The following is a 22,659-nucleotide window of genomic DNA, read 5'->3' as shown; positions in this document are numbered from 1 at the left end:
AACCAGAGCAATGTATAAACAGGAGAATAATTCTGCCATAAAAAGCACACAGGACAAGTGGCTCGTCGTGACTCGCTCATCCTGCAAAGCACTGCGTGCTTTCCACTGCCATCAACCTTAATGAAACATGAAGGCATTTAACACCACACGAGATCTGGCCCTTTTATGGGTATCTGTCTGTGCGTCAGCTAGATGCTGGCAGAGATGCTATCTCAACATTAAAAGCAAGGCAGTAACACCGCAGGTATTCAGCCTCCAACAGAAGATGTTCATCAACAATTGCACACACATGATGCTATAATAAATCTATGTGCTACTGCTTAACAGCTTCTCTTAAAAAGATTCACAGCTCTATTTACTGGGCCTGATTCTGCTGCTATGCATGTGGGAGTAAATCTGGAGTAACTCTACCTGGAGTTAGTAAGTAGCCAATAAGAGTAGGATCAGAGTTGAGCCTTTTGATTTTTAAATAACTACTTAATTACTGTGCAGGAAACCAGAGCTCACTGGCTCCACGGTTCAGCTGAGGTTAGGAGTGCAGAAGGCAGAAGCTCTGCACTCCTCTGTCCCCATTCCTCTAAATCAGTGAATGGGTAGAGCAAATGCTCCCACCAGCCCTTCCAGACAGAGAGGACGACTGGGTGGACTTCCCTTTGACATCAGAAATGCATCACACTGCTCCCAAGGAAAGAGAAACTGGGAGGTCTCCAAGGATGAGGTTGCCCCCCCAGCCTTGGGAACCTGACACTATGAAAAACCTTTAAAAATAGATTTCTACACACAAGCTTGCTGTGACAGTCTCTCTGCTTACTAAATACAGTATCATACAGCTTCTTAGGAATAGGAGTGTACAAAATTGGATACTGTGTACATCTATCACACAGGCATGTTCTCAGTGAAAGTCACCTGTCATGACCACAGGCTGCAGCAGGTGAACTTCCAATTTGTCATCAGGAAAAACACTTCATCGTGCAGGTAATAAAGCACTGGAACAGTTTGGTGGGGGAATCTCCAGGGGAATGTCCTCCCCCGGAGACATTCAAACTCATCTGGAGAAGACCCTGAGCAACCTGATCTAAGTTTGAAGTTAGCTCTGCTTTGAGCAGGGGGCTGGATTAGAGATCTCTATATGAATCATCCTGTGATTCATACTGCAGCGGAGCCTGCTTACACAGAGCGTGCCCCTTCTCTACATATGTGGTCTCTTATGAAGTCTTTCATACAGACACTAATTTAGTAATCGCCTGGTTCTCTGCATACTAGCTGTTCTAAGAGGGAGTGTTCAGACTCCTGCTGCAGGATACTACAATTACACACTAAGTAAGGGAGTATATCTGCTGCAATGGAGGCACCCACAATGCATCGTGTCTAAGCCCCCTGGAAACCAAAAAATGCATAGAAATAAGTTAAAAGTAAATGCGCTTCTCCTCTCAATGAACAATTCTCCTTGAAGAAGTATATCTCCCCAGGAAACTGGGGCATGCAAGACCTAGAGCAAGGCACTGCTCTAAGACTGAGAGGACACATCCAGTCCCAGTCCTTCCTTAGACCCACTGTGCGAGAGGCAGGAGGAAACCTTGTCTCTTCCATGCCTGCCTGTCCAGACCATTTAGCGTATAAACTCTTCAGGACAAGGGCTTCTCTGCTATGAGTCATAAACTGCTTAGTGCCTAATGGTAAAGCCTATAGACGCTTAACATAATACAATCATGTCGCTTAAAGGCCATTAGTCTCCAGTCTAAACAGCAATTTTCCAGTCACAAAGGGGACCTGCCAACTCAGGAAGGCAGCAGAAGGGACGTGGGTGGCCAGTCGGGTCACCGGACTTGAAGACACCCGACGTGAAGCCCCAAGCAGGACGGAGCACAGCCAAACAGCATGGGGGAAAGCCATGGCAGCTCTAGCAATCAGAGAGCTTTCTCTTTTGGGCCTTCTTGAACTACTGGAATCAGCTGAAAGCCCCTGACAGCCAAGTGAAAAACCTCTCCTCCAGCCATGGTTGTACCGCTTGCAAGAGGGGCAGGAGCCCCTCACCCACATAGTGGGTTCTCCAGCCTTCTGCATCACCTCTCTTCCCACTAACTGAAGCAGATAATTTATCTACATGAAAATATGCCATTCTGTCTTGTGACGCTGTTTAAACCCCTCTTCTTTCCTGGCACCATCTCTGCCACCCTCTGGTACCACATTGCCCAGCTCTACTCTCTCAGCTGACTCCTGTGATCGCCTCTTCTTCCTTCTCCCCACTAAAGGGGAGACAGAAATCCTATAAAGAGCCAGTGGGATGGGGTAAACCCCTTGCCCATTGCCTCTGATGATACATGACCCAAAATTACAGCTTCACAGGCTCTTGGCATAGCCTCCAGGCTGGCAGAAGCAGGGAGCCTGGCCCGTCATGTAATAGGGTCTGAGCACAGGTTTCCGTGCAGCTGCAAATTACATCTGCACAAGGGGAAACAAATTTGTCTTTTCCTTGTGGGAAAGAGACTGCTCCCCACCTCCAAGCACAAGCTGCCATTAGTATTTGCTCCGCCAGAGAGAAAGAGCAGCGAATCCTCCAGAGCAAAGGACAAGTGCAGCAATTAGGATGCAGGGGCTGCGGGAGCTGTTTAACAGCACGACCCGGAGGTCAGTGCCGCTGACTCCCAGCCCTGCATAAATATTGTATGAGTCGGGGAGAGGGGCTGTTACAGCCACCCTCAGCGCCAGCCCTCCCCCCTCCATCGCCACTTTGCATCTAGCTAGATACGCCAGCAACATTATTTACAGATGTGACAGTCGGGAAAATCACTTGAGTAACTAGGGGAATGGGAAAGAAGGTTGCTCGGTGGAGCAGGCACCTGGGAGTGGGCTCCCACCCGCACCTTCTGCTTTCCCTTCCAGGGTGCTCCTCTGCATGGCTAGCTGCCAGACAGTATGGCCTGTTCTCAAACCGGAGGATGAAATACCACCAAGAACAAGGAGGGGAGGCTGTGAGCTCCCCTCTCAAAGGTTGACCAAGGGTTTGATTATCAATGCTGCTGAAGGACACTCCAGCCAGCAGCTGCTTTCCAGTTTCCTATCAGTACCCCTGCTAGACCCTCCCTTTACAGAGAGCTTTATAGCAATATAATATGAGAGGCTTTATAGAGAGCTTGTCCTCAGACTCTGTCCATGTAGCTTTGCAGAAAAGTCCCTACTTCAACACAGCCACAGCGGCCTCATCCTGCAGAGACTCCTCCAGCTGCTCTGTTTGGTACTAACCACCATCTTCACCCGTGACTTGTCTGCTGTTTATTCTCATCTCCACCTGCAGCTTCGGCCACACTGGTTGGCACCATCCCTACTGCATCCTGGAAGGACCTCTTGTTCCTCTGCCCATTTTTTTTTGCTGGAGATGTCAATCAATGTTTGCCGTGATGCTCTGCACAAATACAAACCTACTTCAGGTTCGCTGAGACTGGAGGCTTCCAAGGACAAGGATCATTCTCCAACTGCACCAGCAGCCCATTAATTCCTAGGGACACACCGCTAATAAACATTATTGCCCAGGGCAGCACACAAAGGCTGCAAGACAGGAAACAGAGCTTGGATGTGCTTCTGCCTGCAGTACCCCTCCTGAAATTCCTCTGCTGCTCTATGGCTGGGTGCTGAATCCAGGGAAGGCAGAAGCTTGGTCTTACCATTCTCAGCTTTCCCGAACTCACTGTGCAATTAATGGGCTTAATTATTAATGTCAAAGGCAGGGAAGGGAGGAAAGAAAGAAAGAAAAAGCCAACGAGAAGGGAATGATGTGGGGGTGGCAGGCACCAAAGGTCTCCGAAGATCTTCCCTCAGCCTAGAGCAGAGAAAGAGCCCCTAGCCGCTCTGCCGCTCCCACGGCCCTGCTCTAATGCTCCCTGACATGCCTCTGAAGACAGCGAGCTGTTTGCAGTCACCACCGTGATTTGTTAGTAATTATTTTCACGGTGTCACATTGCTGTCACTCTCTTAACAAAGAGACAGGCAGCCTGAGGCTGCCTGCAAGAAAGAGCCAGCAGAGAAAAGGAATTGTCAGGCACCCAGGGATCCTCTTTGCTTCCTGGGTTTCACAACCAGAGTCCTTACCAGCTTCTGAAGAAACTTCTGAGAAGTGGCAAGTCAGAATCATCTCCTATCCTGGTCACAGCTAGAGGAATTAATTACTTAGCCCCCTCCTAATTTCACCTTACCTGTAAATCCAGTGCAAGACCCAGGTGCCCCTTAAGCCAGCGATTTGCTTCAAGCCTGCAGCAAACACAAAAAACTTTGGCAGTTGATGACTTCTATCACTCTCCTCCAAGCTCCAATTTCTTTTCATGTGGTCTTGCCATCAGACCACGCTTCCCAAGCACAACAACCCTGATGACAAAACCCTGCCTAAGCCTATCACCCTTGCACGTGTTAGCACTCCAGACCAGCCACGTGTGCTCTCCCTACACCAGACTCATTAATTCCGACACGCTGCTGTGCTCTGCGTGGCAGTAACATTTCACTTGGCATTTCGCAATGCCAGGGGACCTCAGCAGCTTCCTCACACCTGAAATACACAGTCTAATGGCTTGCTGTCTCTGTTTTCTCATATGCAGTGCAGTGACTTGACAAGAACCTCCCCCTGAACCACCTCCCATCCATCCATCCATCCATCTCACACCTGCTGTGCGACCGCAGCCATCCATCCTTTGGCCGACTTGTCAGTCCAAGGTAATCACTCCTTTTCCAGTAAGCGTGGAGCTTGCTTGGGCCCCCAAGGATTGGAAGCTATTTTGGCACCTGAAGTGTCACACAATATAAGGATATGGAGATGAAAGACTGAGACACCTGGCCAGCCAGCCTGTAAAGAGCTCTTGATCTCTATGCAGAAAGCAAGTGGACTTCCCCCAGAGCAATTCGAAGTTTGAATTACTCCTGGCAGAAGCGTTCTTCCCCTGCCTGCTTACTGATGGTGCACAAGGGTCAGTCCCCACAGCCGTGGGGAGACCTGGGTATTAATTCACCCTCTTAGCACAGGGAGAGTTTGGAAATATTAAGCTTCACAGTCTAAGCAAAACCCTCCTGCAATTAACTGCATGGAAGAGCACTGACTCAGAGGGCAGCTCCTTTTCAGGGATCCTTTTAATAACCAAGAAGTGGCACATACATGCTGTGAAGAATTAGGATCACCATTGGGAAGCTAAATGGTCCATAAAATGTAACAGTTCTCTTCAGAGCTGGGAGCACAGCGAGCTGCAGGAGAGGTCTTGGCAACCTCCCACCAGCCTCCTCCCTCCGCCTGGTCTGCAGGGGACACACATGACTCCAGTCAGGGATGAGGAGCTGGACCCAGCAGGTGCCTGGGTACCTCTGGTACACCACTGGTGGTCAGCACTGAGACCTGTCTCCACACCCAGATGGAAAAACTGAAGCAGGGAAATCAGAGATGACCAAGAGACACCTACAGAGGGAAGCTGAAGTGTCTCCCAGAGTAAAGGTGATGGGTGGAGGGGAGGAGAAAGCACGCCTGGAGAGAGGCAGACAAAGCTGTCAGGACCAAGGCAGGACAAAGTCTTGGGCAGCATGAGCTTCCCGCACCCAGCCCTGCCAGCACATCGCAATGCTTCCTTAGTCTTCTTCCCCCCAACTCCTCTATTCTGCTCTTTCTTCTAGTACCACCTCCACGTCTCACGTCATTGCTAACACCTGGTCCAGAGCAATCTCTGAGCACAAGACACCATCCTGGGGGCACCAGGCTGAGGGCAGCAGCCTGGCCAAACACACAGAAAAACGCGACTCCAACATGGAATGGACTCAGCTCAAAAAGCTAGTCTGCAGCTCTGGCGTCCTCCTGAGAGTCCTGCACACACCCAGACATCCACTCCTCAGGATGCAGAGAGTCGCTGGACAAGGCACATGAGAATACACTGGAGGGAAAATACCAAGGATGACCTCAAGATGGCCCAGTAGGTCTTTTCCAGCCAGGAGCTTCAGGAGGAAAGGGACTGAACCCATCCAGGAAAATGGCTCCCAACAGGAAACAAACATGCAAACAAAATAAAATGCTTTCAAGAAAGCTACCGACTCACACAAGGCTTGAATAGAGCAAGTGAAAGGGGAAGGATGCTGCTCCCAGGCTGGCAGTATTTTTCAAGCAGAGCTCTCTAAGCAGAGGAGCCATGAGAATATCACTCCCAGATAAGCCACTGGGAGGGCAGCACTGGGGCCAACACACAGCTGTGTTGCTTTGGCTGGGAAGTAAGAAGAGCTGGAATCCAAAGGGAGACAGCTGACATTTAGCCCCAGCATGAAACACAACGGTTGTCTAATGCTAGAAAAATTAAGCTTGTTGAAGTCATAAAGAAAATTCACACTTTGTGAAGCTAATCCCATTTTTCACACATGCCACAGACAGCAAAATTCAGATGACAGACAGCCCTCCCAGTGGTTTATCTTCTGCAGTCCCCAAGCCAACCAGCTTTTCAGTTCCCCCGGGCACAGGATAACCACAATGTTGAGTAGCTGTTAGAGGACTCTCTCATACTGTCAGAGGCCAGGGTGTGCCTTTTACCAAATATCCATTCTAAATCCACTGATTTTGAAACCATTTTGCTTGAATTCATTGTCACACTAGACACAGAATTCACCTCAGTTTCCTGCTGCGGAGGGAATTATGGTTCCTTACTGTATGAGCAGATGACACTGAGACCAACAGCTTGCACTAAGTTCAGCGGGACTGTTTCCAAACACAGCTTGAGTTAAGTTACCCAGGGATGGAAAATCCACCTTCTCCTTTCATTACCACACCCCAACAGTTCAGTGCTGGAAATAAAGTACTTGATGCAATGCCTGTCTCATTTCCCCCCTACACTGTAAATTTATTCCAAGTTTCTCCACCATCTTTCATGCTGTTTCCAACTTCTTTGGTCCTAAGTCCCAGGCAGCAGAGTCCATGCTCCCCAGAGTGTATCGGGCATCACAGCTCAATAAATCTGTGGCCACTACAGCCCTGACTATGACAAATGTCTTTGCTATGATGCGCCAGACAAGCAGCAGAACTGAAGGTGATAGCCCACTGCACAATGATCCCTATGCAAAGATCTCACATCCAAAGCTTAACACAAAGGCATTCCCAGAGTCACACATCTCGGACAACATAACCTGCAGAAGCTCATGCAACCAATGGGTTTCAAACAAAGGCAAGAACAGGAGAGGAGACAGCCAGGGGAACTGCTGCAGAAGGATAAAAACAATCAAGTGTGCTATATTCATTTTAATTAAGAGTGAACAAAGAGGGAACCTTAAAATCCAAAATTTATTTTGTGTAAGTGATATCATTTCCTTTAAAAACAAAAAGCTGGACTGCAGAGTCGCAGAAGTGAATGGGGTCAGTGCTACTCCCTGTAAGTGCTGGAGAAGAGCATGCTCACAAGGCTGCCTTGCTTAGCTCCGACAAAGCACTTTAGGATGTAATTACATGAACGACTCCATCAGCAAAGCTGACTCAAAAGGTTCCTGACCCTGGATACTCAGTCCCATCCCTGTACTGTCGTTCACACCACCCTCTTCCTTCAGCCAAAGTAACTGTTTGAAGAGATATACTAGAGGCCTGGTCAGCAAAACGATCCCCACTAAAAGCAACAACAAGAAGCTAATCCAAAGATCTTGTTTGGAAATAAATTGTTTTAGCATTTTTAAATGCAGATTACTATGTTATCTTTCCTTTACCAGCTCTTTCTTGTTATTCTCAGAGTCACCTTCTGAACATATCTCCTGCCCTGCTGCCACCGAACCAGCCCACCCTACAACTTCTGCCTTTCCCCACAACTACCCAAGCAGCCCCACTAACTCCATTCAGTGTCTGTCAGAAATTTCCCCCCCAAGGAGAAGCTACCAACCCCCTCTCAGTACTGTGATGAAGAACAGCATGCACAAGGGACACTAACACCATTAATGCTTCTTCATTCATGACTTAAGGCTGATCTCAAACTAAGCCTCCAGTACAGAAGGCTGGAAAGACCAACCCATTGCCACACTCGGAGCTGGTCTGAGAAGGCAAGCATCCTCCCAGCCTCTACAACTTGCAAAGAAAGAATTAAAACAGTAAGACAAAATTGAGCAATGGTATAATTTACTGCTTAGAATTTACTAATATGCAACCTAGGAAGAGCACCAAGGGCTATAAACATTTCAAGACACTTCACTGTGTTTTATCACTATATTAGAGAGTACTTGCCTTTTAACACTTACTTAAGAAAATAAAAAACTTCTGAGCAGTAGTTTTCTGTAAAGACATAAATTAGCATGTTCTGATCAGCCATAGTAAGTGTTGTGCAAGCATCTTCACGTTGGACCAAAGCCTCCATGCATGTTTATGTATGTTCAATGTGTTTGCAGAATGATGCTCTTGACATTAAGGTGCAGGTCTGAGATTCAGCACATGTGCCTTCAGCTCCTTTCTCTGCCTGCCTGCACAACCATGGGTATATCCCTTAACCCCACCATATCTGAGCTCTGTAGCTATGAACACAGAGTAGAAATGCTTCTTTAGTTGCCAAGATTAATTCACATTGTGCTTAAGAGCAGGCAAACTGGTTCCATACATGGAGTGAGGCAATTTGACATTTCAGAGGAGATAAACCACACTAAAGAGCTTACATTACAAGGGCTCAACCCTGGCAGACACCGAGTACCCTCTTTTCCACTAAAACTGCCTCCTGCAGTCAGCAGCTCCCTCAGCCCTTCAGAGGCACGTTACCCTCACCACCTAATGCCGCATCAATGCAACTTACTTAATCACTAGTGACAGTTCCATCCTAGGTGCAGGATGAGGCCCAAGCGCTAAAGGAGACTACACCAGGTGTCTGAATCTGGCCCTGGAGCTGTTAAACTTGGAGGATAGCTCCTTGCAACAGGCTAAAGTTTGCTGATCACTCGGAGGCCCGAGGACCGTCTGCCTAACGAGGCTGTATCCCCCCTCATATTTTAGCTTGGCAGGTCTGGTGGTCCTTTCATCTTTTGCTTCAGGTAGCTCTCTTTAATTAATAACATTTCTGTGTCGACACAGGGAACTTTCCACCCAGAATGAATGGCCCTCTCTCATTAGAACCACGACTTGTCATGATGTATTCAAGAGCAGGAGTGTGATTCATTCCCTTGTCTGGGAATGAGGGGTGTTGCTGGGGGGTGGGGGGGGAGAAGAGTCTCTGTAATGAGTGACTGATATTTGCTGAAGTTGATATGCGACTCTGTCGGCTTGAACTGCCTTGTCAGGACAAGCCTTCAGAAAGGTGATGTTCCTACTCCAGAGGTTTTCCTCATTAAAGAAATTGCATCTTAACAAGAGGGAAGGGGAGGGGCAGCAGGAGAGCTGCTGATACTCCAGCCTGGTTCACACACACTGAGCGCAGAAAGTCGGTTGATCCAACCGCAGCCAGAAGAGGATCAGCGCTCCATTCCCGAGCCCTCTCATGCAATGGGCTCTCTCTGGCAGCAACCAAATCCCTTCAACGGGGAATCTCTTTCTGGTGTTGCATCACACCCATGACAGAGCCTTTGTCAGCATGGCCGAGGACCTCAACTTCTTCTGGGCATCCAGCTCCTTGCGACTAGTGCTCCCTGTTGTCAGGGGGAAGCCAGACAAACAGCTCTGTGATCTTCCAAGAAAGCTCCAATGTTCAAGAGAAATGAAGTCTGCAGCCACCCAGTGCCTCATTCCCTGAGGATCCCTGAACCAAGCAGAGGCTTCGCAGGTCCTTTAGTAGCTGAGTTTCCATCTTGAATCTTGCAGACTCAGACAGTGCTAGACACCATCAGCAGAGAGCAGGACCTTGACTACTGCTACTCCTCTGATGCTCTTCTTTGACCTAGGAGAGCTACACGTATCGCAACTCCTGGTTTTGACAGGGCTATTTGCTAACCTTGTCCCCACATCCACCACTGACAGGCTTGTATATTCCTCTTCTTTGTTCCAGCCACTACCGTTGATCCAGCTTGCTCACTCCACTGTCCCTCCTGGTGACCTGGCACCTACCAGTGACACACACACTGGAAACACCCGCAGTGGACAGGCCTGTCTGGAAGATACCATGCCTCACCTCTTCAACAGCACATGCAGACAGAAGCCAAACTAAATGCCCAGGTCATTGCTGGAAAAGCCAGGAACAAGGCTGTATGGTTTCTCCACCAACAGCCAAGCTAAGAAGAACAGAGAACAGGAACTCCAAACCACACGAGACATTGGCTAAGAGGACTGGCAGCTTGCTTCATGGACAGCTGTGCAAGTAGCTGTCATTTCTAAGGATGCTGAGAAAAGAAGCAGCAGAGTTAGGAATGGGCCTGCCCCAAGTCACCACTCCCTAAGCCAGGAAGCACTGCACTCACCTCATTGTCCCAAATTCCTCTGGAACCCAGCAGGGTTTCTACTGTGCAATGCTTCCACCAACACACTCCTCCAAACGTAGACAAGCAGCACCACCTCCCTTCCCACTGCCCCAGTGCCTTCCATGCCCAGTGCATGGTCTCCACATGGTAACAAAGGGCATCAGCTATGCCGCAAGTCTTGTGGGGAAGCATGGGGTGATTCCCCGGCATACCTCCTAGACGTTCAACATCTCTGAGGCTCTATCTCCCTTCCTGAGCAGCCTTGTTTCAGCTCTCTGCCTTCCCTCTTTAAAAAGAGATGCTCAGTTCTGCTTTGCTAAACCCTATTTGGCAATGTGTCTAAACACACGAAAACTTCATTAGTTCAGGAGGGAGACTCGGCATTTGTGGTGACGGATAAAAGTAATGGGAAATGAGACAAGTCAGAGCTGGCAGGGAATCCTCACTCAAGCCTCATTCACTGGCACAGCGCTAATCAGATGTGACGCTACACGCTGCTGCACCCAATCGGCGATGGAGCAGCGTGATGTGCTACTCACCGAGTGGCTGCAGCCAGACTCCCGCTATCCATGTGGCTGGAAACACAGAATGTATTTTCTGCTTTGCCCTGGAGATGCTTCAGGATTGAATTCTGAAGTTAATGGTTTAAAAAAATTTTTTTAAAGGAAGAGGGAGAAATGAACCACTTGCTGCAACCTCATGGCCAGGAGTGGAGTCTTCTTTTCCAGATGACTAGTGAGGCACAAGCCATGCGAGAGACCACTGCAAATGGCGAATTGAGTATCTCTGCATGTCCTGCTGAGCCAGCGCACCCCACAACCCCTATGGCTCACCAGAAATGGGGCTCATCTTTACCTCTATTTGCCCACTGTAGAGTTCTGAAGAAAAAAAAACAACAACAAAATCCAGAAGGTTGCCTACTCCATAGGATGTCATTATCTGGGAACCTTGTTATCCTACTGTGAAAGCAATGGAAAGATGGGCTTTGAGCAAAGATAACTCTGTTCCTCACAACCACCACCAAAAGCAATAAACTGGACTCTCAGAACAGCAATACAGGAGTAAAGAACTGAGAAAAGAGAACAGATGAGAAACAGGAGTTTAGCACATCCCTGCAGCTGTCTTTGTGCTGGTTTCTAATAAAAGTTTAAACAAGAAAAATAAGCCTCACTCTTAATTCAAACAAGTAACACAGGAATTGGCAATATATACCAGCTCTGGATGCGACCCCAGCAGAGACCCAGATTTTGACTCAAAAGCTCTCACACACCACACTCCTGTCTGGAGCATGGCAAATTTCTCTTTTCCACTAGTGCTTGTGCTGCTGCTTCAGTCCTCATATCTCACGTCTCGCTAATCACACCACGAAGAGGCAAGGAGCTGCCACTCTACAAAGACCATTCTGCAGGGAAGAACTGGTGCTGATTGCTCCCAGGCTGTGTGCAGTTTATTTAGGCTTCCAACTTGGGGAAACCAATGTCACACAGAAAACCAAGTAACACTGCTAATGAGTTGTGGATGTCAGTTTAGCACTGGATGTGTCAAGCTCATGCTTTACTGGTGTGATAACAACAAGAGTCTTTACCCAATGCTCTGAGGAAATTAAAAGCTGAAGGGAGATTACAGGAAATCAAGTGAATTTAGCACAATATGACACTGATCTGCAAATACCTTACAGATTAAACTACTCTAATTCTTAGACATTTAATTCCGGTTTTTTTTTTAATAACATTTTTAGGTTGGTGGTGTAGCTATTTTCATAACAAAAAACACATATACACTGACACTTGCAGATCCCACTGCAGGTCCTCACCTCGTACTCTCCAGACACAGTCACTCAGCTGATGACGATGACCTTAACAGTAAGAACACCGATGAAGCATGCCAGACTTCCAAAGACTACTCTGTGATTCACATCCAGTTAGTATGCCAAGATGAGAAAGCCTTGTATGCAGAAGTCAGGTAAGGACCATCGCTTGCTTTAGGTGCACAGAAACAGAGTTCCACATATGCACTCAGCAATATCCATCCCTTTGGAACGCGTATTGGATAAAAGGGAAAACACCACAAAGATCCAGTTTAAACCTTTCTTGGGGTTCTAAAAGGATTAATTTGTTATAGGGAATATCCCAGGCAGTGATCTTGCACTATGCCCAGCACCTACCTGTCTTCTTAAACAACCCTGCACTCCCAATTATGCATGGCAAACAATGATTTCCCTAAGAAACAAAGACTAGGGACAGCTGGAGGCTTGTAAGCACAAAGACATACACGCTACAGGCAAGCATGGAGCAATAAAGCCCAGAAAAATCTCCCTCCCCTTCCATACTCACATCACTTTCAAATCCCAGTCTCCACAGGTCACAAAAATCGACTTGACGCTGGGATCTAAGAGGCCTTCCTTCGCCATCCACTCGTCAACCCTCTGAAAGGAAGGCAAGAAAAGAGGATGAGTTTTGCAGAGACAGGCCGAGCCACAACAGTTAAACTCAGATAAGCTGCTTGCAATCAAGAGAGAAGAAAATTGTGATCTTATCCACCCTCTCCCTCTCTCTCTTCTCTCTTTACTTGCCATCTCAACAACAGCACGTTTGGACCTTTGAAGATTTCTGATAGGAGACATCAGGCAACCAGAGCAGAGATGATCTTATCAGACACCACAGCAGCTCTGCTCATGGAGGGATGGAAGTTGCAGTGTTAACGGGACAATACCACTGCACTATTACTTGGCATTCCTACTCCACTTTTCCTCTCTCTGTACCAAACGGGCTCATACAAGCGAGCGTAACTTGTGTCCCCTCTAGTGAGGAGAAAACACGGGCATCCTGGGGTGGCATCCCTCACATGCTCCAATTCATACGCTCCAAGGGGATATGGGAGAGGGGGAGAAATGGAAGGGCTGGGCACGCACAGGCATCATGTGGCAGTAATAACCAAAGCAATGCATCCCCTTCTTTTCCAGGCTGGGTCTCTCTTTCCTGCGTACAGTTCCAAGGAAGTGCTTGTACAGGGTACAGTGCAGATTTAAAGTGAATCCGCTATTCCTGATAAACTTCCCATAGGGACAGACTTTCTGGATGCAGTTCAGAAATGGGCCATGTTAATCTGAAGGATGCACATCCACCGTGGGGATTAACCAGGAGGAACTAACCTAGACTAAAACCCCTGCATAGACACTTAGTGCAGCTAGAACTAGCAAATAACATGACCAAAATCTTCTGGAGGCAGGTGACAGGCAATCACCTGCTACTCCGCAGCCTTACTAGCCCTTACCAGCAGCATTTCCAGTGCTTCAGTAAGTGAAATCCCTCCTATTTTCCCTCGCTCAACACCTTCCACTCCTGAATAAACTAGCATGCCCCAGAAGCTGCCTGACCTGAATCTCCTTTTAACCTAGAAACATGCTGCTGTATGAACACCTTTTTGGTCCAAATAAAAAAGAAATCTAGAGAAATGTTTCCACACTCTAAGAAGCTCCCATAGAAACATAATGAAGCATTTTCTGTAATACTCTAGCGGTGATGTACGTTCAACCCATCCAGGCAAAGAGGGAAGCAGGCACAGCCACCCGTACGCTTACAGACACGCGCCGCTGCTACGTGCTCCCTGGAGAGCACCGGGCAGAGTTGGGGGTTTGCATAGATGCAAGATGTCACCTTCACAGAGCACCGTCTTTGGCCTTGTGTCACTGCTGCAGCCTTTCTGGCAGAAGATGGCACTTCTTTCTGTGACTGATGGTACAACAGCCCTCTGGAGTAAAGCTCTCCCAAAGCAGCATCCAGCCTCCCAGCCACGCTCCTGCCTCCCCTGGGCTGCTGGGACCTTTCAGCCAGCCCCATACAAGGCTCCCCGGAACAAGGGACAGCAGCTGTAACCTTTCTAAAGTCCCTGATGTGAGCACCCATGAAGCGCTGCCTCCATGGAGGATTTTAAAGCCTTTAATTTGATTTCCTCAGATAAGCAACTGTTGTAATTATTCTGATTAGGAACAATTAGGTAACACAGCAGTGGAAATCCTGACAGAGGCAATGCATCGAACAGCAACCTGCAGCCCAAGAAGGCTCTGCTTGAGGAGGTTTCCTTCCCTATTTGACTACCAACAAAAGCTATTGATGGAGAAATACTTCCAAGCTAATTAAGCCCTAAATGCTGTAGGAATTCAACATTAAGCAGATGGCATTATTAGGGCTCTATCTGCATTCGCACATCCTCCAGATTAGATTTTAGAGGCATTTTCTTTCTATACTACGTATATTATTGAGCATTTAAATAGGTAGAAAAAAATTAATTTAATAAAGTGCTGAGGGAGGGGAAAGAAAACAAAGGCAGAAGCTCCCAGAGCGGTGGTCTCGAGCAATGTCTTGGTGCTTTAAAATTGGCTCAAGCAAGAATCGCCTCTCCTCCTATCTACTGGCAGGAGTTTGGATATCTTGTCAGCACCCTTGACATGAACAGCTGGAGATGACAGATCAATGGTTCAATACTCTCAGCAGTGTGTCACCAACGTGACAGCAAATGTTATTCTAATGAAGCTGTAATCATAGTCAAATTACGCGGTTCGATTCTCAGCAAGGGGAGGGTGCAGTGAAAGAGATGAAGAGGGGACGACAGGACCGGAGGTCAGAGTTCGGGAACTAAAGGTTACTCTGCTTACCTCAAGCACTTGCTGGAGGCTCGGCTGCCCATCCACCATGCCTTGAATAATCCCAGTCAGCTGAAACGAGAGACAAACAGAAAGCAGGCGTCAGAGCAGCACTCAAAAGATCATTAGAGAGGTCTCCTCTCCTGTCCATCTCGCTGCAACCAAAACATGCTCCTGTGACCTGCGTGGACATTGCTGAGGAGCCAGCCACAGGAGAGCGACCCCAGCAGCTCCCCAGCCATGGGCAAGGGCACAGCTTCATCCCAAACACAGAAATATATAGGGGCTCCTACCCACACCACAAACAGCAAACTCTCAGCAGGGCAGAACCCATTTGGGGAGCAGTGCTGCCCTCGGCTTCAAGTACCAGCATGATGCCCAAAATGCTGCCCTTTTTCAACATACATTTCACCAGTTCTGATGTTGCCCTGACTTACACAGGCAGCGGTAGCTACTGGGATCTCGGGCCATTCCCCTGCTACTGCAGTGACACCAAAACCGCAGTTTTGGATGAAGAGAACAGACCTCTATTGGTAAGTGAGACCCCGAGCAGACCCAGCCATCCTCCCCTGCGCTGGGCAGCCAGCACCCCAGCCTTCCCATAGTTTATCACAGCATCCCACTGCATTTCAAAATTGTATTTAAAACAACTGAATGAATCTGAAGAAAACCATTTTCTTCCAGAACCCTGGTCTACCCATTTTTCACAAGGTTCTTTAGGAACAGGTCGTGGCAACAGATAGTCCTGCTGCCTCTACCCGGACTGCTTGGCTGTTTAGAGCTGGACACACACATAAAAAGATGCAGTCTCATGGGCCTCTGCCTCTGTCTGCCCAGGATAGCTTGAGGCACATGGAAAACAGATAATTTTTCTGTCTGCCTTCCAACTGCCAAAACTGTCTTTTAACATATTGAATATCGGAGGTCAGTAGCTTGCCATCAATGTACCCAAGTAATTAAAAAAATCATTATTAAAACAACTGCACACTACAGGATTTCACTTCATATGGCACTTTCCTGATGCTACACATCTCACACCTTTTCATAAAATAAAGGTCAAACACAGCCTAGGAGCATGCCCTGCTGCCTGCACATGCATCCAAGCCTCCAGAAGTCATCGTGTCCAGTTGAGAGGTGCTGACAGCCCCACCACCACCCAGGAGTAACTCTTCCACGCAGATCAGCTCAACCTACTCGTAAAATAAAAGCCCTCTCACAAACCACAGGTCTCTGCTTTATTAAATGTGTGGCAACTGAAAGAAGCTTAACAGTTTCTACCTCTCTGTTTCTTCGTCTGCTTGGCTTAGAACACTAAACTCAGAATAAGGAAGGAAAAAAAAAAAAAAGAGATTAAACTCCAATTAAACTGTAATTACATTTAATGAATACCAAATACCTGACTCACTGAATAAGCTCTAAGTGGAAAGATTATTTTCTCATAGTGACTTCCATGGAATGGTAATATATACCTTTTAGGGAAAGTATTTTAATTTCAAGAATGCAGAGTTCCTCTAGGTGGGTTTCTCAAGTTCATCAAGTCATTATGAGGTGGAATTTTAAGGAAGTGAAGGGACACAGACACTCTTTTATATTCCAGAAACTATTTTTATATTAATTTGTATTTTAATTGGGTAACAGCTGCTACTTACAGGCTTCCTATACTCTGAGAGGCAAATAGACTCGAGAGATTAACACATGGCTCTGCAGAGCAGCTTTTAAAGCTCACTGGTTTATTTTTTGCTTTTCTTGCTATCTTTCTCTTCATGCATTTACCTGGCAGAGGTGGACAGCTCACCTACCGCAAAGCACTGACTCTGCCTCTCAAAGGACAGCTCAAACCAAACCTCTGGAAGTGGCTGAAAGATAAGCTTTTGGGAAAGTACCATAGAATCATAGATAGCTTGGGTTGGAAGGGACCTTTAAAGGTCATCTAGTCCAACTCTCCCTGCAATAAGCAGGGACATCGCCAACTACATCAGGTTGCTCAGCGCCCCGTCCAAACTGACCTTGAATGTTTCCAGGGATGAGACACTTACCACCTCTCTGGGCAACCTGTTCCAGTGCTTCCCCACCCTCATCATAAAATATTTCTTATATTTAGTCTGAATCTACCCTCTTTCAGTTTAAAACCATTACCCCTTGTCCTGTTGCAACAGGCCCTACTAAAAAGTCTGTCCCCATCAGCCAGCACTGATGTAAATGGCTTCTACCACACTGAGCACCTTCAGGACTGCATCTGTTCAGCGCCACACCCGACGGCTATGGGAGGACAGGGGGAAATTGCCTCATCCAGACATTTCCCATCAGGAGGGAGGGAGGGATGGGAAGGTAGATGCAGAGATCCCATAGAAGAGTTACTACTTGATCTTGCCCAAGATTCCTTCCCTCCTTTCCTGCCAGGTCAAGCAACGCACCAACTTACCTGTACAAGAACACATCGCCAATCACACATCCATGCAAGATTCATGCTGCAGAAACTGCACACGTGAATAAAAACGGATATACCTGTTCCATGGGTACATTTCAATACAGGTCAGAGTGCTCAAAAGGGACCAGATCTCTACTCTCTCACCCCTTCTTACCCTTTCTGTTATCAGTTACGTCCATCTGTAACACCCAACCTAGTGCACTGGGTCTCAGCAGCATTATCTGGTCTTGCAGCTTTACTAAAGAATAGAAACATAAAACTGCACAATTGTAAAGTTTCACTGGCAATCCCAAGCAGCACATGGTACTTGGGAATACAAACAAGCTATAAGGCATTTATCTTTTTGTACTTTTATTGTCTGTTCCTTCAGGGAAAAAAAAAATCAATAAAAATTAATAATAAAAAGAGAGCAAAGTACCATGAAAAAGCCTGTACAAGCACCTTCTGTGTAGAGGGAACCTTTCACTTAAGCTCTTGGCATGAGCTTTCTTGGGCATCAAACAAACCACTTGCATCTTCCAAAAGAGCATGATGAGCTTTATATACCTAACAACAGCTTTTAACCACTTGCAAGCACTTTCCACCTTCTCTGTCTAAACGTTCAGCACACCCCTCATCATAACCAAGCCTCATGACCTCTTGTTTTACAGAAGCAGGTCAAGAGAAAGCGGATCAGATAAGGGCTACAGAGTGAGAGCCAGCACTGGAAGAGGTGCTCCTGGCCACTGCTGCGGGGAGCCAGAGGAGAGCACAGACACACCAAAAGCTAAGCAAAAGGATGCCTTGAGGGTGACCATGAGCTCTCCACCCTTGCAGACACCCTTTCTGTGCTGTGTTGTCTTCTTCAAGAAGGAAGAGGGCTCAACCCTGGTAATCTTCCCACATACAGTCTATCCCAAGCAGTCCTACTGCTTCCCAGCAAAGGCAGAGAGCAGAGGGGGAAGGGGAATGCAGCAGCACAGCAGACAGGTTCCCGTGTAGTGTCAACACCACTGCTTTTCCTACAGAGTTTATCTGGGAAACCATCGTATTTCTACTCCAAGACAGTCTGCTGATTACCTAAGCACTTGTCTCTGGTGTACAATCTGATAATCAGGCCTGGTCTTTCTTTGTAGACAAAGAGGCCAATAAATCTCACCCTTTGGAAGCAGAGGTGCCTAGACAAAGCCCTTTACTGGCATTTAGCAAAATGGGTATTTTTCAGAAAACATAAACCAGCTGAAAGTCAACGGCAAATGCTGAAGCTCTGCAGGCAGTGGCTCTGCAGGAGCGGGACACACTACACGCCACAGCTGTGTCCCTGGGGTCTCAAGGGAACCCACACCAGGGGCACTGGGCTGACCCCTGCGCCTGCCTAGCAGGAGCCACCGACCCCACAGGTCTCTATACAGCCACTACAGCCTCCGCAAAAAAGTGGCTGTAAATATGAAAGGATATTTTTGCAACTGTTTTGTAAGGTCCTCAGTACAACGAGCTCACCTGTGGCAGGGTTTCAAAGTCATCCCCAGATACAGGGCCCAGGGACAAGCCCAGTTACCCCTCCAGCATGATCATACTCCCTGGACACCATGGGAGCCCCTGCAGCAGGCATGGGTGCAGCAGGGGGTTGTACAGGAGACAGTGGCTTCCAGGCTAGGATTAAAACCAGCTCCCTAACCAACACTGCTAATAACAGAGAAACTGTCAAACCTGGCGAGTTGGACCATTTTGTGCCACTGATACACACCAGTGGGGGTTCTGCGATTGTTTTGCCCACTGGCCTCAGCACTGCCCACTTTTATCCAACTCTGGACACAGAGGGACTCCTGCAAACACAGCCAGCACACACACACGGCTTCGCTTGCTTGAGGGCTCCACGCAGGAGACACAAACCTGCAGAGACAGAAACATCTGCTCCAGGCTCCCGTGAGCAAGAGAAGACAGAGAAACCAGCACTGTGGTGTGGGAGCATTAGATGGGCTGAATGTCTCAGTCACAAGCTCTGCATCCAGAGAACCTCTCAACATCCTCAGGCTGGAGGCCCCATTCAGCTCGCACAGCCACACCAAGCAAGTCATGCAGACTGTCCCGCACCAACAGAGCCGCAACCTTTAGCAGTGGGGGGAAGGACACAGCAGAGGAATTTCCAGAAAAAAGGAATTTTGGTGGGAGTTAATGAGTGAGATTACTTCTCTCTAGAATTTTTAGATGACATGCAAAATGGACATTTTGGGCTCTAATTTAGAAGATGACGTTGCTTTTAGCAAAGATCAGGTGCAAGCTGTGAAATTTATCACATTTGTACAAGCATATGTCCAGCAAGTCTCATAGGGATAAGGACAGCCAAAGTAGTTGTCCAGCCTTCTAGCATTAACATTGCAAAACTGTTTCCATTATAACCCTCTGTTTTCACACATTCATAGCTTTCTGAAAGTCTGTCTCCTGGGAATAATGTTTTCTGTGCTTAGTGCTTTTTTTTTAAAAAAAGTTTAAATAAAATACCTTCAGATGGTTTTTAGTTACAAGAGAATAAAAAAAAAGTATTTGTTTTTACAACATGGAAATATGGAAAGGGCTGGTTGGTCCTGGAGGGGACTCCACCTAACACAGAGGAGTCATTTTTCAAGTCAGTACACATGGGACAAGCACTTCAAGGGCTTAAACCTGCAGCCACGGAGGTCGGGCAAAACCACCACGGTGTTGATGATCCCAGATGAGATGGGGACAGAACAAAGAACTTGGATACCCTGACTCCCACAACCAGTACTTCAGTCTCTGAGCTGGCCAACATCGAACCAACAGAGTGACAGGAAAACAAGCCCAAAGCAAAAGAACTTAAACTTTGTTTTGATGGTTACAGCAGGGAGGAAGAACGCACTTGCAAAAACAGTTACCTTCTTGTATTGAATTAAAAAAAAAACCAAAACACACAAACCCCAAAACCCCAAAAAACCAATCCCCACCCCTCCCTGTTCCTTTGAGCCTTCAGGTACTGCATTTACCACCTTCATCCTCTCATCTGTATCTGGGGAAAGGTGGCCACAGCTCGAGAGCAGCTGTCCTCAGCAATGAGAGCAACCAAGTAACAAGAGGCCACTTCTCCAGCAATCACTTCAAGTGCCCCACAAGCACAGCATCAAAAAGAAAGTCTTAACAATACAGACATGGGTTATCTGACCACTCTGAAGGACGCATCAAGCCCCAACAGGCAGGCCCACAGGAGAGTCATTTAGAGCCTCTGAACCATGCAACTGTACGACACTTTCTTCCCTCTGACCATGCTCTCTTTGACCTTCCCCACCAAAGAGCAGCACGGCAAAATCACAAAGAGCTCACAGAGAGGCTACAGGATTTTAAGCATCAGCTAACATGCTTTTACTTTGTGGTCACCCAGTTAGACATTCGTTAGCCATAAATACAATTATCTTAAGTAAGCAGATAATAGCTAGGGTTATTTATGAATCCAAATGGAGGTCTTTACGTGCTACTGCAATGACAAAAAATTATTCCCCTTGTCCTTAACTCAAGGCTGGCATGACAACCTGCCTTGAACGTGAAGAGGTGAACCCAACCCCGGTGCAATGGAAACTTGCTTCCCAGGGAGACTCTTGGAGCACTGGGGAACCTTTGCACTTTACCTCTGTACAGAAGGGCGTAAGCTGGGGATGCACCACAGGCTGAACATACATGTGAAAGGTGGATTCAATCTCCATCGTCCTGCCATTCAGCTTCAGGATAGGGAATTCGATGATTTCCTGAATAGGGCAAAAAGAAAAGCAGCTGTTCATTTAAAACAAACAAAAAATTATGCTGGAAATGATCTTGCCTAGCAAGTTGGCTGTAAAAAGAGGCATCTGACAGTCCCAAACAAAAATAAGTCTGACATGAAGCTCTGCACTACCAGGGGGAAAGTAGTGCTGGAGCACAGAGCACATCCAACACTGTGAGCATGGAGGAGGATGGTGCCAATGCTCATCCCTGCTGGGACGGGCAGCAGGGATGTCCCTGTGCTCAGCGCTGCAACCACACACATCGCTGCCTAAGCCAAACCTAAGGAAGATGGTCTGGCACCACTTGCACATGCTGGCACCATCCAGGGAACGTAGAGATGCACTTGCAATGGGCTCCGATCTGTTTAGCAAGGACACCCCAGGGGCTGTGTCCTCCCCAAGACCGGTCCCACCATCTCCACCTTACTCTCCTTTTGGAGGACACCACCAAACAGACCACAGGAGCTACTGTATGAAGCACCTCCTCCCCAGGGGAGGCTGAGGAGATCTGTTAGAGGAAAGGAGCTGGAAGCCCCCCCGCCAGATACATCCCTATGGGATATGGCACAGTAGCAAACCCTGCTTTATTTTACTGTTTGTAGCCAATTTATGAGGATAGGGAAATAAAAATGTTCCCTCATCAGAAGAATGTTCAATTATTTGAATAATCAGCAATCAAAAATTTACATGGACCTGTTAATAAAAAGTTTAAACAAATCCAGTTGCTATGGATTTCTCAATTATTAAAAAATATACATGAAATTAAAAAAGCCGACCATTGAATAAAAGCGATAAAATCCTTTGTGTTCACCCCCTCCTTCTCCACTCCCTCTCCTCCTTCCAGTTTAATGTAAGAGAAGAAGTGACAATTTGTTTGGTGTCTTTAAAGAATAATTTGTCTATGTTATTTAATAGAGATGCATGGCACCAAGGTTCTGGAGTGCAAATGAGCCCGCTGAGTGATATCCATGCAACGAGCCTCTCAAATCACTTCTGGAGAAAGAGAGAGAGGAAGAGAGAATAAAAAAAATATTGCTTTTTAATATTCAAAAACAGTTTGCAAAATTTAATCAAAGCAGAGCAAAAGCTAACATTTTTACCACTTTGACATTTTTATTAGCGCTTTCATAAATTTTTAAAACATGAATGGAATTAGTTTAACAACAAAAAAAACTGCCTGAAAACATCTGGAAGAGACAAATAAGAAATAATAAAAAATAAAAAAATAAATCCAACTCCTGTGAGTAAAATTAGCATGTGGAAAATGCAGCCACTGCAGAGGAACTAACGTAGTTTTTGGACCCTGGCTGCAACCCTCGTGACCTGCAGGCGAAATTGTCGTGAGGTCATACATATGAGCTGATGACATCACCACCCCAGCAGGCAGATAGAGGGCAAGAAGCTGGATGGGTAAATGGAAGCAACAAATAATTTAAATAGCCAGCCAATAATTTAAATACCCAATTTCCATGGGGACAGAGCCCGTG

At 47.1% G+C, this 22,659-nt stretch overlaps 1 protein-coding gene across 1 annotated transcript in view; it reads right to left on the bottom strand.

The window, feature by feature from the left end:
• Positions 1-22,659, bottom strand: part of ERI3 (ERI1 exoribonuclease family member 3) — a gene marked incomplete at its 3' end in the record, with an annotated part of 86,245 nt that overhangs the window by 49,922 nt on the left and 13,664 nt on the right. Inside the window, exons 2-4 of the mRNA XM_010086709.1 lie at positions 21,041-21,157; positions 15,008-15,067; positions 12,687-12,778 (exon numbers count right to left, since the gene is read on the bottom strand). Coding sequence (XP_010085011.1) covers positions 12,687-12,778; positions 15,008-15,067; positions 21,041-21,157 — 269 coding nt within the window. The remainder of the gene's footprint in view (positions 1-12,686; positions 12,779-15,007; positions 15,068-21,040; positions 21,158-22,659) is intronic.

Source organism: Pterocles gutturalis, unplaced genomic scaffold, assembly GCF_000699245.1.
Source record: "Pterocles gutturalis isolate BGI_N339 unplaced genomic scaffold, ASM69924v1 scaffold16961, whole genome shotgun sequence".
Taxonomy (NCBI): domain Eukaryota; kingdom Metazoa; phylum Chordata; class Aves; order Pterocliformes; family Pteroclidae; genus Pterocles; species Pterocles gutturalis.
The sequence above is the reverse complement of the archived record's forward strand: the minus strand, read 5'-3'. Positions and strand labels throughout refer to the sequence as shown.